This window comes from Mastomys coucha, unplaced genomic scaffold (assembly GCF_008632895.1).
Source record: "Mastomys coucha isolate ucsf_1 unplaced genomic scaffold, UCSF_Mcou_1 pScaffold23, whole genome shotgun sequence".
Taxonomy (NCBI): domain Eukaryota; kingdom Metazoa; phylum Chordata; class Mammalia; order Rodentia; family Muridae; genus Mastomys; species Mastomys coucha.
In genome coordinates, this window is record NW_022196906.1 from 108348605 (window position 1) to 108368305 (window position 19701).

At 44.1% G+C, this 19701-nt stretch overlaps 1 protein-coding gene across 9 annotated transcripts in view; it reads right to left on the reverse strand.

Moving 5' to 3' along the window:
• Cnot10 (CCR4-NOT transcription complex subunit 10) overlaps positions 1–19701 on the reverse strand; it is a 47888-nt gene that overhangs the window by 27084 nt on the left and 1103 nt on the right. For 4 of the 9 annotated variants that reach the window (XM_031343625.1, XM_031343627.1, XM_031343626.1 and 1 more), the window contains exons 1-7: positions 14470–14779; positions 11707–11801; positions 10866–11027; positions 7737–7887; positions 3482–3624; positions 2183–2269; positions 1392–1475 (exon numbers count right to left, since the gene is read on the reverse strand). In XM_031343625.1, coding sequence (XP_031199485.1) covers positions 1392–1475; positions 2183–2269; positions 3482–3624; positions 7737–7887; positions 10866–11027; positions 11707–11801; positions 14470–14668 — 921 coding nt within the window. In that variant the 5' untranslated portion in view covers positions 14669–14779. Of the gene's footprint in view, positions 1–1391; positions 1476–2182; positions 2270–3481; positions 3625–7736; positions 7888–10865; positions 11028–11706; positions 11802–14014; positions 14154–14469; positions 14780–19701 lie in introns of those variants that run through there. The other 5 variants (XM_031343630.1, XM_031343629.1, XM_031343631.1 and 2 more) reach the window with 3 other exon arrangements.

Genomic DNA, 19701 nt, shown 5'->3' on the forward strand with positions numbered 1-19701 from the left:
CTATAATAGTAGCATGTACTCCTAATTACTGAACAATCTCTTCAGACTCCCCATCCTTGCTTTTTTTAAAGACATGGTCTCACATAGGAACCCAAGCTGGTCTTGAACTTGCTATCTAACCAAGAATGACCTTGAACTTCTGATCTGCCTGAGTCTAACCACCCAAATGCTGGTACTGTAGGCCTGGGCCACCATACCCAAGCTTTTTATTTATGTGCCCACTATGGAGGGATGTCTTTTATTTTTAAGACTTTATTTTCACTTTTAGTTATTATGTGTATTTGACAGTCCAGTGCTATTGGAGGTTAGAGAAGGGTTTTAGATCCCCTGGAACTGGAGTTCCATGCAATTGTGAGCTGCCTCATAAGAACGCTGGAAATCCACTCACATTGCAAGAGCAGTGAGTGCTCTTAACTGCTGAGCCAGCTCTCCAGCCTTTATTTAGTGCTGTATCACTGAGCTATCCCCAACCTTTTTCCTTTGTTTTTTTTTTTTTTGTTGTTGTTGTTGTTTTGTTTTTAGTTTTTTTTTGGTTTTTTTGAGACAGGGTTTCTCTGTATAGCCCTGGCTGTCCTGGAACTCACTCTGTAAACCAGGCTGGCTTCGAACTCAGAAATCCACCTGCCTCACTAAATCTTCCCCCTGGAGGGGCCTCCAGAGAGGACTGATTTAGAATGCAAATGCATACAAAGGTCTGGACACTGGACTGAGAATTTCCATCCCAGGAGTTATTTACTCAGTCATAAATTTGCTCTTTGTCTATGGCCTAGTCCTTTCTCTCTCTGTCTGACCTTCTGTCAGCCCAGAGATCTGGTCACTAAGCAACTGTAGTCTCAGGGATTATTCTAGGTAGAAGTACTTCAGGTACAAGCAGTAAACTGCACAACATCAGTTTTTAAAAACAGGATTTGTTAGCTGGGTGGTGGTAGTGTACACCTTTAATCCCAGTGCTTGGGACTTACTTCTGGTCTACAAAGAAAGTTCCAAGACAGCCAGGCTACACAGAGTAACTTTGTCCCGAAAAACCAAACCAAAACCAAAACCAAACAAACAACCCCCCCTCAAATAAACCAAACAAACAACCCTCCACAAAACCAAACAACAACCCCTCCCTCCACAAAGAAAGCCCATGTGTGTCAGTGCCTGTGCCTGTGCACAGAGCCACCAGAAGGCAGCAGGCGTCCTACCCTCTTGCTCCCTATAGTGCTCAGTCTGATGCAGCTCCCCTTGAATCTGGAGCATGTTTCCAATGGTAGGCTGGAAGCCAGCAGCCCGAAACCTTCCTACTCTCCTCAGAGCTAGGTTACAGACACATGTTTTACCTCTGCAAACTGACAAATCCTCACAGTGTAAATAAGAAAGCCAGAGGCCCACAAACAAGAGGGACTTACGTTTCCAGCCGTGTTCATGACTGACTTGATTTCCCTTTTGCATGCCTTCAGGGACTTCATCTGGATGTACCCGCGGACTTTGTACTGTTGAGGAGGAATGGAAACACGGAAGAGGGGTAGGTCACTTACACATGCTCAGCTATTGTTTGCCAGTCCAAGACTTTAAATCTCATCTGCATACAACAGTCATATGCAAATGCAACTTTAAAATTATCTTACATATTTGTTTCCTTTCTCTTTTCTTGTGGTCCTGGGGATAGAAACTATCTATCCTAGATAGAAACTAAATATGTAGAAGCATCAGGCTGTGAACTGGCTCAGTGGTTAAGAGCACTGACTGCTCTTCCAAGGGTCCTGAGTTCACATCCTAGCAACCACACGGTGGCTCACAACCATCTGTAGTAAGATCTGACACCCTCTTCTGGAATGTCTGAAGACAGCTACAGTGTACTTACATATGAATCTTTAAAAAAAAAAAGAAAGAAAAAGAAACGAAGGCTTTATGCTTTGCAGGCCATCATTCTACTCCTGAGCAAAACCTGCAAACTCAAATCTGCATAAGATCATTTTAAAATTCAATATATTACTTTATCATACACTATAGGCTACTTCAAACTTCTATACAGTAATTTATAGAAGTTACAATGTATATATCTTATGCAAAATGTAGTTAGAGGGATAACTGTGCTCTCAACTCCAAGCCTTTCAACCCGAGTAAGAATAAGGCCTTGAGTCAGTGCTCAAGGGCCTCTCACATGCCTCTCGAATGCCTGCCCTGTGAGTGTGCATACCTGGTGTACCTTGGACTTGGCAGCCTCTATTAGAGCTGCACTCTCAGCCTTAGGGTTGGATCCGTCTTTGCTGCTGTTATTGCCAGTCTGTAAAATAGGGAACAAAGTCAGTCAAATAGTTATGACTGTAACTCATTTCCAGGTGACCTAGGTACAGAATGTCCAAGTCAAGTACCCAGAGGCCATTTCTAAATTGAAGCCACTGCAGAGCCCATTCCTAGGGACTGAGAGTCATGTGGCACATGAACATGGCACGCTAACAGAAAACTCATAGATGAGCATAACCATGGACCCATTTAAAATTCATACGTGCCTGTCTTAGTCAGGGTTTCTATTCCTGCACAAACATCATGACCAAGAAGCAAGTTGCGGAGGAAAGGGTTTTTATTTAGTTTACACTTCCATGTTGCTGTTCATCACCAGAGGAAGTCAGGACTGGAACTCAAGCAGGTCAGGAAGCAGGAGCTGATGCAGAGGCCATGGAGAGATGTTCCTTACTGGCTTGCTTCCCCTGGCTTGCTCAGCCTACCAGCCCAGGGATGGCACCACCCACAAGAGGCCCTACCCTCTTGATCACTAATTGAGAAAATGCCCCACAGCTGGATCCCATGGAGGCACTTCCTCACCTGAAGCTTCCTTCTCTGTGATAACTCCAGCCTGTGTCAAGTTGGCACACAAAACCAGCCAGTACAGTGCCACTCAGACTACTCCTCCTGTCTCCTTACACCCTTCTCCACTATAAACACTGCCAACCCTGCTGAAGCCCATCTTCCTGAAGGAGCCCTCAATCTCTCATCGTCCTGACCTCGGATCCATTTTCCCTGCAGTGAGAAAATGTCCCCAGCCACTAGCCACGCTTCCAGACACTGCTCCGTTTTTTGGCTCCATCCGTCCTTTTCTGATAGGTCACTGCTGGAACTCCCTGTACTCCATCCACCCCTTCTCAGCAGAGGGCCAGGAGTACCAGAACTGCATGCAGTGTTCCTACTGTCAGAACCACACACACAGCCTACTGAACTATTTCATCAAATATTACAAGCACCAAATATGAAAATCAAATATTTTACAACACAAAGTTTAGGAATAATGTTGAGAGTATTCAACCGGAATATCTAACATACACCTGTTGGGTTGAGAAATGTAAAACATGCAAACATTAATAAATGGAACATTTTTACATGCAGTTTCAAGAGTCAGACAGATGTAAGTTTCTGTGAATTCCATCTCCATAAGCTGCTAGGATACCATCTCACAAAGCAGACTCTGCTCACACTCCTAAGTCCAATGCCTGGAACTCACCTCATTCTTCCCGTTTTTGCTGCCGCTACCCTGTGAAATCATTTTTTCTAGGACGGCAAGAAGATGCAGAGCTTTCTCAGCTTGGTGGGTTAAAATATACAAGTCTACGAGCAGAAAGCACACCGCTTGGGCAAATTTTTCTTCTGGCAAAACAAACACACAAGTAGGAAAGTTACAATCCAAGGCTGAGCATACATCTCAGTTTACCCACAAACAGGACATAGCTCTGCAAAGTGAAACACATCTCCCCACAAGCAAAGGATGGCACTGAAGCCACGACTGAAAGCAGCATGCTATCCCAGCACCACCCTTATTCTACTGTGTCTCCAGGCGTCTCATGGGAATCAGCGAGCAAGCATTTTTTGTACAGCCTACACATGTACATACACATGTACAATCTATACATATACACTGTACAGCCTACACATGTACATACACATGTACAGTCTATACATATAGACTGTACAGTCAGCCACGTAGTGGGAAGAAGCCTCAAGTCCAGTACTGGTGCAGAACACTTAACTTCCAACTTTTATTTATTCTAGTGTGACACTGTGTGTGTGTGTGGGGGTACACATATGTACTACAGTATGCATGGCAGGTCAGAGGCTCTGCTTAATTACTGAACCCCTAGTTAATCTCTATCCTCTTAGCTAATTTTAGCACTATTTGACAGCATTCAGGTACCTCATAATATGTTTATGTTGCTCTTTCTTCAAGGCGATAAGGGCCAAGTCAGGCAGTGGTGGCACACACCTTTAATCCCAGCACCTGGGAGGCAGAGGCAGGTGGATTTCTGAGTTCGAGGCCAGCCTGGTCTACAGAGTGAGTTCCAGGACAGCCAGGGCTACACAGAGAAACCCTGTCTCGAGGAAAAAAAAAAAAAAAAAAAAAAAAAAAACAAGTGACAAGGGCCACGATTTCCCGTTTAGCTCATTCTTACACCCCTCTACACTCCAGAGCCATCCGTGGCTCATAGTATTGGTCTACGTACTCAATAAATGTGCTATATGAAAAACATGAATAATCAGGGCTACAACTTGGAACAGGGTACACTCTGGAAGAAGTCCAACTATAAAGACAGCAGAAAGCTCAGTGTCTGTGGGAGAGGAGAGATAACAGCCAGCAAACAGCACTTTGGGACAGCGACTGTCTGACCCTCCAGGGAGGGACTTAGTCCAAGTGTACCAAATGTACATCAGGAGTAAATCCTAATGTGAGCTAAGACTCTAGGGACTGTCTGCATCAGTGTGGCTCGCCCACTGCAACATCACAATGACACATGAAGGGGCAGCTGCTAGGAGGAGTTACAACTGCTGGTGGGGAAACAGGAAATGGCTGGACTTTCCTCTCAACTTCGACAGGAACCCAAAACTGCTCAAAAGAAAACAAACAGCCAAACAAAACCCAAGGAGTAAAAAATAAAAAATTAGCTGCACATGATGATCATCCCAGCACTCAGGAGAGGCAGGAAGATCTCTGAGAGTTCCAGGCCAGGCTAGTCCACATAGCCAGACTACACAGAGAGATCCTGTCTCAAAAGCAGAAGAAAAGGCTAGTGAGTGGCTCAAGGTAAGAAAGCTTGCTGCTCTCCCAGAGGACCCAAAGTCGGTTCCCAGCACCCACATCAGGCAGCTTACAGCTGCACGTAACTCTAGCTCTAGAGTACTGGCTGCCTTTGACTTCCAGGCATCTGTGCTCATGTGTACACACCCACAAAGAGACATACCCCCAACACACATAAGTGAAAATATAAATAAATAAAAACTTTTTTAGAAGTTTTAAATAGAAAAATTAAAACCATAATTTTCACAAAAATAAATCTGTCTAAATGACTTAATGCCACGTTTTATCTTCTCTTAGCCACAGGACAGATTAACAGCACTCTGTGAACTGATGGAGAAATTTGGAAAATCACTGCCAATGCTCTCAAGCACAAAGCGGGGTCCCATTCTGACCTGTAGCTTCATGGAGGGACTTAGTCCCCAGTCACAACCAGTGCCTCTCTCCCGGCCAGCCTACCAGTCACCAAGCCATCAGGACTGAAGAAGCCACTCAACAGATCCCGAGACTTAGTTACCCACTGCTCACCCAGCTCTAAAGGGGCTACGCATGTTCTTCCCAAGTGCTGCCGGGGCATCAGCACGCTCCACAACCTGCTGGACGGCATCATCAACACACAGTGCTCCTAAGTCAGTGCTGCTCTCTAACCACGTGCCAGCTTGCTGCTCAAATGGTGGCTGCTTCCTTTATTTACTTTTTTTTCAAATTTAACAACTTTATTGGATTTGTAGAAGCATTCTACAGAATACACTGCTTTAACAAAGTCACTTAGCACTTAACAGGTGCATGCATGCAGAGATGGAATGTGCAGTCTAAGAGCATGGTAGTAGTAGATATGTATACCAAGACTGTGTTTGATTATGCTTGACACTATTTTTCATAGCATCTGTACAACTAGGATTCCTTACCTTACAACCATACAAATGAAAACAGTAATACACTGATTGCTTCATACAGACACAGACATTGGGGTATATAAAAATTCTTAAGGTTTTTAGAAAATAACTCATTGGTTTTAGCATCTAGACCTGAAATTGCAGGACATAAAAATACCTTTAAATACATAAGGAAAATAAAAAAGCCCCATCGTTGGCGTGTCTTGTTCATTTAACCAAAGTCATGGTGAGTGAAGATGAGTGCATAAATGTGTTTATACGTACATATAGGTACGCAATTTACCTCTTATCATTTTTTTACAAATTATCTCTAGATTTAAATTCTCATTAAACTTTTTTAAGTGGCTGTGAAGTGAACTCCGGGTAGTATCGTGCTAAGCTTACGCATCTTACCATTGAGATGCAGTTGGTGGCCCTTCCTTGTCCTCAGCCCCCACCTTTCTCAACACTACTCAAGGCCAGCATAGGTATGCTTCTCAGACAGAGGAAACACTACACTTTCCTCTACAATTCTACAGTGTTCTTTTTAAATGTTTATTTTATGTACATGAGTGTTCTGTGTATATTCCTGGTGCAGAGATTCCTGTCTTCCACACACACACATATACATACTCAACTGCACACCTGAGTACATACATAGAAAATTACCAAAAATCCTGCATGTATACATGTGTATTCCTGGTGCACGCTGAGCCTAGAACAGGGCATTGGATCCTTTGGAACTAGTTACAGACAGTAGTTGCCTGCCATGTAGGGTTGGGAACCAAACCCAGATCTTCTACAAGAGCAGGCACTCCAAACCGATGAGCCATGTGTCCAGCCCTCCTCATCTCTCATGTAAACGGAGGTGAGAAAGGCTCCAGGTCCCAAAGGGAGGATTCAACAACAGAAAAGAGACAAGGAGTTTTCCTACCACACAGCAGATCATCCTGTCCTTCCAAAACCTTCTGTCCCTTCCTTCCTTTTTGATTAGGTTTCATGAAGCCCAGGCTGACCTCAAACCTAGAAGATGACCCTAAACATCTGGTCCTCCTGTCCAAGTCCAGCATGCTAGGATTACAAGCATGTGACAACATGCGGGGACCTTTAAAGCCCAGGTGGGATAGAGTGCTAAAGGAAAACTGGCCTTCTCTAGCCTAAAAACAAATTTAGAAATGTGGAAACAGCTTTATTTGTTGTTTTTGGTCATTTTCTATGTGTGTACAAAGGTGTGCAGTTGAATATGTGTGTACATGTGTGTGGAAGACAGAGGAATCTCTGCTCGCCTTCCTTAGCGACTGTTCACTTTAGTTGTTCTACCTGCATGTATGTCTGTGCACTCTATGCGTGCTGGGTGCCTGATGAAGCCAGAAGAAAGCATATCAGATTTTCCCAGAGTGAGAGATGGCTGGGCACAGCTATGTGGGTGCTGAGAAGTGAACTCCTGCACTAGAGCAGTTGGTGCTCTTACCTTTGAGAATCTCTCCAGTCCCTGACTCTAGTTTTCTGAGGCAGGTTTCTCACTAGCCTGGAGCGTCTTTAGAAAGCCAGGCCCTCTACCAGGATTCCCAACACACCCACCTGTGCCTCCTCAGCACTGGATTGCAACCATGGCCCACAGGCTGTTTCCATGTGGGTTCTGGGCACTGAATCCAGACCCTCACATTTACAGGGCAAGTACTCTACTGAGTTATGTATTTCTCCATTCTTTTTTCCCCTTTAAATGATGACATATAGCTCAGATTTAGGTCATCTAGGTAAAAGCAATAGAGAAATTTGCAAGGAAGAGGATATTTCTGGCTCAACAGATAACATACCAAAAGGTTCTATGAACTGATAAAGTTTTTCTCCAACAGATATGGCCTCCGTGTACTGCCGCAGATGGTAGAGAATGACTGCTTGGTTATAATACAGCATGCTGTTCTCAACATCGTCTAATCCATCCATCTCCTCAACAGCTGAGTGGACCTGCAAAACAATCCAGGCAGAATGTGTTCTAACAGCAGCAAAAGTCAAAGGACTCAGCTGGGATTATGACACACCCTTATAAACTCAGCACCTAAAGCTGAGGCAGGAGAAGAACACAAGGTCAAGGTCAGCCAAGGCTACACAGCGAGCTCCAGGCCAGTCTTTTCAACAGCTGTGAGTGCAGATGTGTGCCACCATGCCCAGCTCCAACACATCTCATTTTGATTTTCCTACACTGCAACAGTACCTCAGTCAGGCTGGTGTCATATGCCCTAATTCCACCACTGGGAGGCAGAGACAGGCGGATCCTTGAGTTCCAGGCCAGCCTGGTCTACAGAGTGAATTTAAGGACAAGCAAGAGCAACAGAAAAACTGTCTGAAAAAACAAAATACAAAACAACGACAAAATAGTACCTTCAGGTTCTAATTAATCCCCAGTCAAAGCTACATGGTGAGAATACAGAGATTTATCTTAGAAATGAGAGATCAGTCTTAATTATGTTGTCCAAGACCAAGGGTATATTTAAGGGTCTAGTTCCATAGAAAAAAAATACTATGTTTTAAAAAATAACAAGCAACAAAACCCAAGCAGCTGCATTGCAGTTGGTGATTAGAATAAGCCTTTAAAAAAGATTTTGTTTTTATTTCCTGTGTATGAGTGTTTGACTGTATGTAAGCATGTGTACCTCAAAGGCAAAAGGAGAGCATTAGATCCCCTGGGACTATGGGTCTCCTGGAACTAGAGTTACAGATGGTTGTAAACTGCCACCTGGAAGCTGGGAACCAGACCCAGGTCCTCTGCGAGAATAGCATCCAGTGCCTTTAACCACTGACCATCTCTTCAGCCTCCACAGTAAGCTTTTATGGGCTTGGTTAAAGTTTATGAGAATCTACAACTGATAGCCTCCCTCAATTACGACATTAAAAAAGAAAAAAAAATCAATCAATCTACCTGCCTAACTATCTATCTTTAATGTATATAGATGTTTTACCTGCATAAATGTTTGTACATGTGTGCCTGGTAGCGACAGTGGGCAACAGATCCCCTGGAACTAGAATTGCAAGTAGTTGTGAGTTGCCATGTGAGCACTGGGAATCAAACCTGGGTCCTCTCAAAAAGCAGCCAGCCCTCTTAACCACTGACCCATCTCTCCCGACCCAAGACAATGACTTTTTAAAAAGATGACTGCACTACTCATGTGTGTGCACACTATGAGGGGTAGGACTGGGGTCACAGTCACATATGGAGCCCAGAGGACAGGCTTGTGTCACAAGTGAATCTACCCTCTGAGTAACCTCACTGGCCCAACATTTTCATTTTCTTCCTCCTGTCCACTTTTAGGTTTACTTATTTTATTTTTGTATGATTGTTTCACCTGCATGCATGCACATATGGTATAAGCAGGCCTGTCAGATCCCACATGGGTGCTAGGTCTTGCAAAAGCAGTTAAGTGTTCTAACTCTAAATGCTAAGCCCTCTCTGGCCCATCTTCCCAATTTTTTTTTTTTTCGAGATAGGGTTTCTCTGTATAGCCCTGGGTGTCCTGGAACTCACTCAGGATGGCCTCAAACTCAGAAATCCGCCTGCCTCTGCCTCTTAAATGCTCTCAAATTAAAGGCATGCACCACCACTGCCCGGCCCCAATTTTTTAAAAAAATCAATTTCTAAGATGGGTCTCATTCTATATAGCCCAGGATGACTTCCAAAAACACAGTAATCCTTCTGCCTTAGCTTATCAAGTGTTGGGATTACGGACCAGGTTTGTATTTTATTATCATTACTTTTTATTTGTTTGAAAACAGGGTCTTAATATATAGCTTTCGCTGTCCTAAAATTAATAGAGTTCTGACTCCTGAGTGCTGGGATTGAAGGTATGCACCACATGCCTGGATTATTGCTAGTGTTTTTGAGGCAGGGTCTCATTATATAGCCCTGGCTTGGCCTAGAACTCACTTTGTAAACCAGGCTGGCCTAGAACCACTTTACATTTCACAAGTCTCTAATTATGTACAACACATGTAACTAGAATTCTAGCCACTTTATAATTAACATTTCTTTGCCATCATAAAAATTAAAACACAGGCTTGAGAGATGGCTCAGAGGTTATGAGCACTGGTTGCTCTTCCAGAGATCCTGAATTCAATCCCCAGCAACCACATGGGTGGCTCACAACCATCTCTAACAAGATCTGGTGCCCTCTTCTGGCCTGCAGACATACATGCAGGCAGAGCGCTGTATATATAATGAATAAAATTTTTTTTTCTTAAAAATTTTTTTTCTTAACATTTTTTTCAAAAAGAAGAATTAAAACAAAATTATTGTCTAACATTATTAGATTAATCCTAAGACTGACATTTCCCCTAAATCATGCAGGGGTTTAACAGCCATGGATTTAACAACCCTGGGGTTGGATGGCACTGAACCTAAAGCTTCAGAGAGCACAGGGGTCATAATCAGACCCCAGGCACTGAGATGCTGAGCCTGACACAGCAGGCAAATTCACAGGGAAGAAAGACCCTGGCTGACCTGCTCAAGAGAGCTCTTCAGTAATTATTCAGTCTCCATCTTTATATTAAACAATGTCTTAAATAGAGAAAACTCCCATTTCTAAAGAAAAGCAACTCTTTCTATAGTGATATTTTATTTGAAATTCTTGCTGTGTGTTCCTGTGTGTGAAGCTCCTGTGTAAGACAGTCAGCACCAGTACTCTCTCCTCTTGCTTTCTCCCTCTTCCTGGAGACAGGGTTTCTCACTGGCCTGGAGCTTGGTAAATAGGCTAGGCTGGCTGGACAATGCCTCCCCAGTGTTGGACTTAGAATATCAATTAAACTTATGCAAAAATTACAGCAACAAAAGATTCAGATCAGTAGAAATTCTGTCATGAACATCGGGCAAGAAATAACATTTGTTTTCCTTAATTATTTGTATTTCACAGATTTAAGCACAACAAACTTTTACAGTTAAATTGATTTATCACCTGATTCTTCAGCTGGTTAAGTGTTTGTCTCAAATTATCTGTTGTTGTTTGATTATTTTTAAAAAATTCAGCTACTGCTGTATTCAGAGTAATTTTGTAATCATCTTTGTTTATATCTTGGAGACAGGCAAGGTGTTGCAGACAGGCGTCATAATTTCCAGACTAAAAAGAAACAAAAGACAAACAAAACCACACATATATACACAAACTTCCATATCAGCTTTAAGAACAACACAGCTTTTCTGTGTTTCCCTCATCTTTCCTCGTGTTTTAAAGTGGGTGCTCCCTTGGTATTCCAAGTGAAAGCCCTACACAGAGCAAGAGGCACAGCAGTGAACAGCGTGTCAGGGGTTTTCTACATCTGCAGGTAAGAGCCATCACGCACATACCAGACACGAGAGATGATGTGCACATACTGCTGGCAGGGTATGGAGAGCAGAGGCTAGCCACAAAAAGGATGTAATTATTCCAAAGGCCAGATTCTAGTAAATATACTTTAAATGCAAATCAAATCCTTCTAATGCATATTTCAAATATATAGCACAGGGTTTTTTTTTCATATTGTTTAATGTCAGAAAGGTTGTAATTCTGACAACAAATATTTGGTTTTCACTTTAAAGTACAGTCAAGACAAAATCTGAACAAGCAGGGAAATGGAAAGACTGACCCACACATTTACAAATCTAAATTTAAAAGACTCGAAAAACACTGGAGTTAAAACATACTCGTGAAAACAAAAACTTGGGGGTAGTCCAAAGTACTTCTCATCTCTTTACCACATTTACATAAAGCTAAGCCTAACTCTCCCTGAGGGAACCCTGCCTTGTGATGAGCTCCTTACTGTGAAGGCCTGGAGAGCACTGGCGGACAGCTCCTTCTCCTGGTCAGTGACTCCAGATGACTGGCCTGCCCCTTCATGCTTCTCTGCTCCCTGATCTGCAAACACACAATGTTTCTTTAGAAATGGCAGTGGGGACCAGAGAGGGTTCAGCAAGAGAAAACATTTGTTGGCATGCAAATCTGACACCTGAGTTTGATCCCAAACCTTACAAGACGGAGAGAACTGACTTCACAGGTTATCCTCTGACCTGAGTTCTGACTTCACAGGCTATCCTCTGACCTCCAGCTGAGTTCCACAACTCATCACATCTGCCCACACACAAGAAGCAAAGATGGACAATGAGTTTGTTCTCCTCCATCTGTTTTGGTTTTTCAGGGAGTGGGGGTGGGAAGTAAGTTTAGGGACAGTGTCTCATGTAGTCTAGGATAGCCTCAAACCCAGTGTTTCACTGATCTTCCTTCCCTCTACCTCTTAAGTGCTGGGATTACGTGTATGTGCCCCGACACACCTGTTAGTGTGCATGTGTGTGTTTTGGGGACTTAGGACCTTGAGCACTTGCTCTGTTACCAGACTTGAGGTCATAACCTGTGCCCTCTCAAAATTTGGCCACCCATCCCTCATAAGTAATTAAGATAGCCAAATTAACAGTAAAAAGTAGAAAGGGGATTTATTTATTCAATGTGTCCCCACTGGGAAAAAGGACAGTCTTATTAACTTCCTCAGGACTGCTTCAGAGCTCTGAGGTTAAGCTGAGGGTTAAGTAGAAACTGAGTTATATGCACGCGCACACGCACGCACACGCGCGCGCACACACACACACACCATGCATGCTTCCTGTGAAGCTATTTCAAGGCGAATAGGCAACCTCCTAATTCATGAAATAACTGTGAGTGAAAACAATAGTGAGGTGAGACTGTAGTGACCCAGTGGAAAAGCTCTTACCTACTGCATACAAGGTCTTAGATTCAACTCCCAGCAACACCAAAAATGAATAAGCAAACAGCCTGGAACTCAGTTGGCAGAATGCTTGCCTAGCACCTCTAAAGCCCTCAGTTCAATCCACAGCCCTGCATAAACCAAGTACAGGGTGCCTAGTACTCCAGAGGTAAAGTCTCAAAACTCAGTAGTTCAAAGTCATCTTCAGTTAGCAAGCTCAAGACCAGACTAAGACAGGAGACTCTTAACTCAAAAAGTGTTGGTTTCAGAAAGCTGACACAAGGGCTGGTGAGATGGCTTAGCGGGTAAGAGCACTGACTGCTCTTCTGAAGGTCCTAAGTTCAAATCCAGCAACCACATGGTGGCTTACAACCATCCGTAATAAGATCTGATGCCCAGAAAGCTGACACAGGAAGATTGTTGGAAATTCAGAGTTCAAGATCAACCCAAGGAAGATAGTGAGACCTTGTTTAAAAATAAAGTGCTTGATTTGACAGCAGATTTACATCCCAGCTACCGGGTGACTTGTAAAGTGTCCCATATTTAATACCAAAACCAATCCAAAGTAAGGTAGTAGGGATGTTGGCTGAGCGGTAGAGGTGCTTGCCTGGCAGTTAAGGCCTTGGGTTTGAGCTCCAGAACCACAGGGAGTGACTAGGGGTAGAACTGTAAAAATATGCATATACACACACAGACAAGACAGACAGACAGACAGACAGACAGACACACACACACACACACACACACAGACACACACACACCTGAATATGCACAGAATCATGGATCTACTCCCAACTTAAATAAATAAACTTTAAATAACCACCTCTGGGATGGAGGACTTCACTCCACTCCACACTCCTCTTTAAATTCTCTTGAGTATCAGCGATGGCTCAGCGCTGACTCAGGACTATCCTTTTAACTCCAGTCCAGGGCACACAGCGCCCTCTTCTGAACTCTAAGGGCACCAGGCATGCAAAGTACTCATACACATAAAGTAAAAGCTTAAAAATTTAAGTATAAATTATTCTTACTTTGGTGTGCCTTTCTATTTTTTGCGGCAGGATAGCCCAGGATGCCCCTGAATTCTCTGCACACAGTCAAAGCCAGCTCTGAACTGCTGATTCTCCTACCTCCACCTCTCAAGTTCTGAGACTGCAGATGTATTGCACAATACTAGGTCTTGATGACATCCTTTAATGAGCCACCTGTGCCTAAACATCAGCGATTTAACTAAGAACTCCTGTGACTCTGGCACTGGGCTGAGTCTGAGACCAACTTGAGTTATACAGTGAGAAACTGTCTCAAAAATCAACACACACACACACCCCTGAGACACGGTCTTAATACTAGCTCAAGCAAGCCTGAAACTTACTATGAAGCCCATGGTCAGCCTCAAAATCATGGCAATCCTCCTGCCTCAGCCTCCCAAGTACTGGGCTTACAGGATGAGCCATTATGCCCATCTAGGACGCTGAAGAGCTTAAGCATCTATCTTCCACTAAAACCAGATTCATGAGGGCACAGCTGTCATCATCCCTAGAAAACAGAAAAAGTCTCAAAATTTCCCAGGAAATTGGCCAACCTCAGGGTAAAGTCACCACCTCTGAAGCTCATTTCTGTGTGTATTTGAGAACTGAGCTGCATAAATACTCTTTTACATACACACTAGTCAAACCATAATTCACCTACATTTTTTAACTTTAGGATAACAAAAATACTTCAATGAGATTGCTTTTTTTTTTTTAACTTATTGTGCATTGCAGAGTTGGAACCTGGTTTTCAAATGTTTTAAGAGACAAGCACTATTTGTAGTTACTGACTTCTTACCAGACAGTGTCTGCATATAATCCCACAGTGTGTCTTTACTTGTCCAAAAGTAGGCTCCATTGCCAATGGAGAGCGGGTGTGACCTCTCCTCCACAAGCTTCACTTTCCTTCTGCCCTGGCCTAGTGAACATGGCTGACGCAGGTGAACGGAGCTCTTGGATGCACAAACCTTGACATTCTTTAAACTGAAAGACTTCATTTCTAACAACAACAACCACACACGTGTGCACACACCCCCCCACCCCTATATATTTCAACTACACAGAAAAGAAACTTAACATCTCTTCCAAACTGAAAGTCAGTTAACTGAAAGCACAGACATATTCCAACACAGAATGTTAACACTTCAAAGCTGATTGGATAATGCATACAAACTGTACTGTGCAAACATAGTCCCAGGGACAGACTTGGAAAGACTGAAAACACTATGCTGAAAGGGTAAGATAGACAGAAACAAAATAGCAATGCCTTGGCAAGACAGAGTTTAAACAATGTCTTTTCCTTTTGTTTTGTTTGGGTTTTAATACAGGCTCTCATGTAGCCCAGGATTAACCTGAAGGTCTTCTTCCCTCAACCTCCCAGAGTGCTGACATGACAACCCTCACTGGAGTCACCAAGGAGCTCTTAAGACAGTTCAGATGTGGTTTCTACCACCCAAAAGAAAAAGTCAAACTCCACATATAAATGGCTTCAATATAATGCATGAGTTACATGACCAAAAGAGGCTGAGGAGATGGCTCTGTGGGCAAGAGTGCTTGCTTTGCAAGTGTGACAATGTGAGCATGAATCCCCAGCCCCACATAAAAAGCTGGGAATGGCTGCACATGCTGTAACCCAAACAGGACAGAGACAGGAGGTTCCTAGGAGCTCAGTGCCCAGCTGGGCAGCTTAGCAAAAAGTTAGCTTCTGGTTCACTCAAGAATCCTCTGTCAAGAGAATATGATAGTGGAAGATGTGTCCTTTCCTGGCCTCCATACACTCATGTGCATGTACCACACACACACAATACACATATATACACACCCCTACCAGGAGAGAGAGAGAGAGAGAGAGAGAGAGAGAGAGAGAGAGAGAGAGAGAGAGAGAGAAACACAAAGGGGTTATATTCTACAATTCAAATCCCACAAACCATGTTCCTTTACTTTAAGACAAGAGGAATTGGAAAAGATGGGAGACGACGAGACCAGAGTAAGGCACAGTTCTCAGGGCAGCTGAGTGTGGTGGCATGTGGAGGCTGGGACACTGAGTTTAAGGCCAGTTTTGAATACTAATAAGCACAAGGCAAGCTCCACCTTCATTCTGTTCTTTGGCTTCTCTGTGTTTGGTTTTGTTGAGGCAAGGTCTCAGTCTGTCTTCCAGAGAGGCCTGGAATTCACTACATTTCCCAGGCTGACCTTGTGGGCCATTCTCCTGCCTCAAATTCCCAAGTGCTGGGATTGCAGGCGTGTGTCACCAAAGCCTGCTGACTTCTATTTGATCACTGGATCTCTCACACACACATAGGCACTCCTGCCGCCCATCAAATATCACAGCCATAGGGCCTCACCAAAGGTCCAAATGCTGCCATTTGGTCTTGGCCATTTAGTATCCATTAATGAGGTAAATTGAGCATGACGACACACATCTGTAATCCCAGCATCTCAGGAGGCTGAGGCTAGCATAGGACCTACTGGCTGATCAACTGCCAAGGAGACACACAGGCGACCTGTCCCTCCCTTTTAGATGCCCTTGACTGGGAGGGGAAAGCAGGAGGAAGCTTCACAAACAGCCTCTCCCCTATGGCTTACTTTCAGAAACTGTTTTCAGAGGCTGTATGGCCCGAGCTGAGGCCCCCTTAAGAAACCTCCCCCAGGGCTGGCAAGACGGCTCAGGGGTTAAGAGCACCGACTGCTCTACTGAAGGTCCTGAGTTCAAATCCCAGCAATCATATGGTGGCTCACAACCATCCGTAACTAGATCTGACACCCTCTTCTGGAGTGTCTGAAGACAGCTACAGTGTACTTATATATAATAAATAAATAAATCTTAAAAAAAAAAAAAAAAAAGAAACCTCTCCCAGGAAGTGATTGCCACGGCTTCTCAGAGCTCATGGTGGATCAAGAGCAGGGATGGAACACACTGTGTCTCCCCTTCACTTCCTGGACCCTGGGGCTGGCACTTTCCAAATAAATTTAACATATCTCTTCTGCCTCTTTTAGCATTACCATAAAGAAATACTAGCTGGCACTGACTATTCACCTGTGTGTATTAGAGACAACTTGGAGAAGGCAGTTTTCTCCTTCTACTGCATGAGTCCTGGGGATGGGACTCAGGTGTCAGACTTGAATGAAAACACCTTTACCCACTAAGCCATCTCACAGACCCTTAGCAGACATTAAAGGGCTTGGTATAGCCAGGTGGTAGTGGTGCTGGCAGCTGAGTCAGCACACGCCTTTGATCCCAGCCCTCTGAGGTGGAGGCAGAGGCAGGTGGATTTCTTGCATTTGAGGCCAACCTGGTTTACAGAGGGAGTTCAAGGACAGCCAGGGGCTACACAGAGAAACCCCTGTCTTGAAAAACAAGCAAACAAAAAAACCCCAACCACCACCACAAACAGCAAAAATCCCAAAAGGCTGGGCATGGTTTAGTGCATACCATTAAAATTCCAGGCCTTAGGAGGCAAAGGCAGATGGGCTTCTGTGAATTTGATGCCAGCCTGATCTAAATAGAGAAGGCCAGCCAAGAGTACTAGTAAGACCTTATCTCAAAAGGTACAAAGACAAACCAACCAACCTCTACCAGGCCACAGCTGTTGTCACTTAAGCCTTTACTGCTGCTGTCACTCAAGTCTTTACTAGCTCTAGAGGAAAGACACCATCACCATGCTTACTGTACACACAGGAACATTGAGGCTTAAAAAGGCTTCTCAGGCCACCAAGCCTGACAACCCAATTTGGAAGGAGAAAATTAGTAGGAGAGAACTGATTCCTACAGGTTGTCTTCTGACCTCCACACGTGTATTAGGGATTGCATTCTGATATTCAGAGAAGACAGACAGACAGATAGACAATGCGCAATAAGAAAGTTAACAAGCAGCAGCTGGAGAGTTGTCTCAGGGGTGAAGGATTACTGTTCCTGAGGGCCTGAGTTTGAAAGCTCATAAACCATATTAAAGAGTTTTTGGTGGCTAACCAATGAGACAATCTTAGAAAGATGAAGAGCAGTGAGAGACTGGTGGGTGACCGGGCTTGGCACACAGCCTTACAACCTGAGTTTAGGTCATCAGAACCCAGATGCAGTAGCATGTGTCTGTACTCCCAGCACTCCCAGTGAAAGGGACGAGCAGTGAAGACAAGTGAACCCCTTGGAAACTCCAAGGGTAACTAGAATGGAGTGTGCAGTACAGTGGCAAAAAACCAGAGAGAGTGTGCCTCACGTGCGAAGTGAGCAGCAGGGGGAGAGATGGCTCAGTGGTTAAGAGCAGCATATTGTCTTTCCAGAGTTCAGTTCCCAACACTAGTGTCAGAAGGCTCTTGACTGCCTGTAACTTCAGTTCTAGGGGACTGAGACCCTCTTCTGAATTCTGCAAGCCCTGTATGATAGGCATAGAACCACAGACACACAGATGCACATAATTTATACATAATTTAAAATAATTCTTAAAAAAACCAAGGAGGTGGAAGGGGAGAGCACCCAAGGCCTCTCCCTGACCTCCACACGTGTTTACATGCATGTGCACATACACACCTACACACATTCACAACAATGAAAAATAAAACACATCAGTGAATCAAGCAGGCTGGATAGAAAGAGACTAAACACTCTCTGGAGACTGATGTGGATTTTAATGTGGAGGATTTTAAAAAGTTCTTCCAAACAACCGCATCGGCAGCTCAGAACTGCCTGCAACTGGAGCTCCAGGGGATCAAAACACCTTCGTGTGACGAGGCTTCTCCACATGCATACACACATGCACACACTCACTCACACATTAAAATTAAGTCTTTTAAAAAAAAAGAAAAAAAGACTAGTGTAAAAGAGCAACTATGAAGACCCAAAGGCCAGAACCATGGCACTTCAACCAGCAGAGATTCCCAGCACACAGCACACAGTTCTTATCAAACAGGAGTGCAAGTCCTCAGAGGCAGGCTGTCTTACACTCACTTCACCATCTGAAGGAGTGTCTGCACAGAATCTTTGCGAAGGGAGAAATGAAGCAGTGAAGGAATGCTATGTGAACGAGGTAGGGACTCAAGCTGAGCAGTCCTGGATCCAGTAAGGCAGTTCCAGGGAAAGGATTCGCAGCAGCCTCAGTGAGCAGGAGTGTTAACTGGGGCCTAGAAGCAGCACTGTTTTGATTAACAAGGACAGTGCTGGTTCCCTGTTAGACTTAGACAGGCAATGCACACCCTTCATGCATCCTACAGCAGCCGGATCATCCCTTCCCTCTATTCAGCTCTGTGCTCAAATACTACCCCAGCAGGAGTTGGATCAGCAGGTGGCTCAGTGGTAGAGATGCCGGAAGACTGGATTTGATCCTTGAAAGCCAAGACATGCAAATCACTTTGGTGCTCAGTGATTAAGAGCACATACTGCTCTTCAGAGGGCCTGAGTTTGACTCCTGGCACCCACAACTACCTCTAACTCCAGCTCTGGGGGACCCAACTCCTCAGACAGCCTCTTTAGGCATTTGTCCTCACGTGCATAGACCCAAAATTAAAAAATAATTTTAAAAAGGGACTCACCTCACAATAGATTTTCTCTGCTGACCTAGCTAAAATTCTACAGCAGTAGGTATGGTGGCACACACCTTTAATCCAGCACTCAGGAGAATTTAAGTCTAGTGAGATTGAGAACAGCCCGGTCTACACAGCAAGCTCCAGGACAGCCAAGGCTATATAGTGAGACCCTGCCTCAATCACTAATCAATCAACCAAGCAACCAACCAACCAAGCAACCATTCAATCAATTCCACCATACACTCTATTAGCCCTACTCTCTAAACATTACTTTCTTCAAAGAAATATAGCAGAATTTCCAGGTAACGAATGGGCTCTTATAATTCTCCAATGGGAAAAATTCCTGATGGGGCCTCACAGAAAACCATAGAGATTAAGAATTTAATCTTGGGCCGGGAAGTGGTGGTGCACGCCTTTAATCCCAGCACTGGGAGGCAGAGACAGGTGGATTTCTGAGTTCGAGGCCAGCCTGGTCTACAGATTGAGTTCCAGGACAGCCAGGTCTATACAGAGA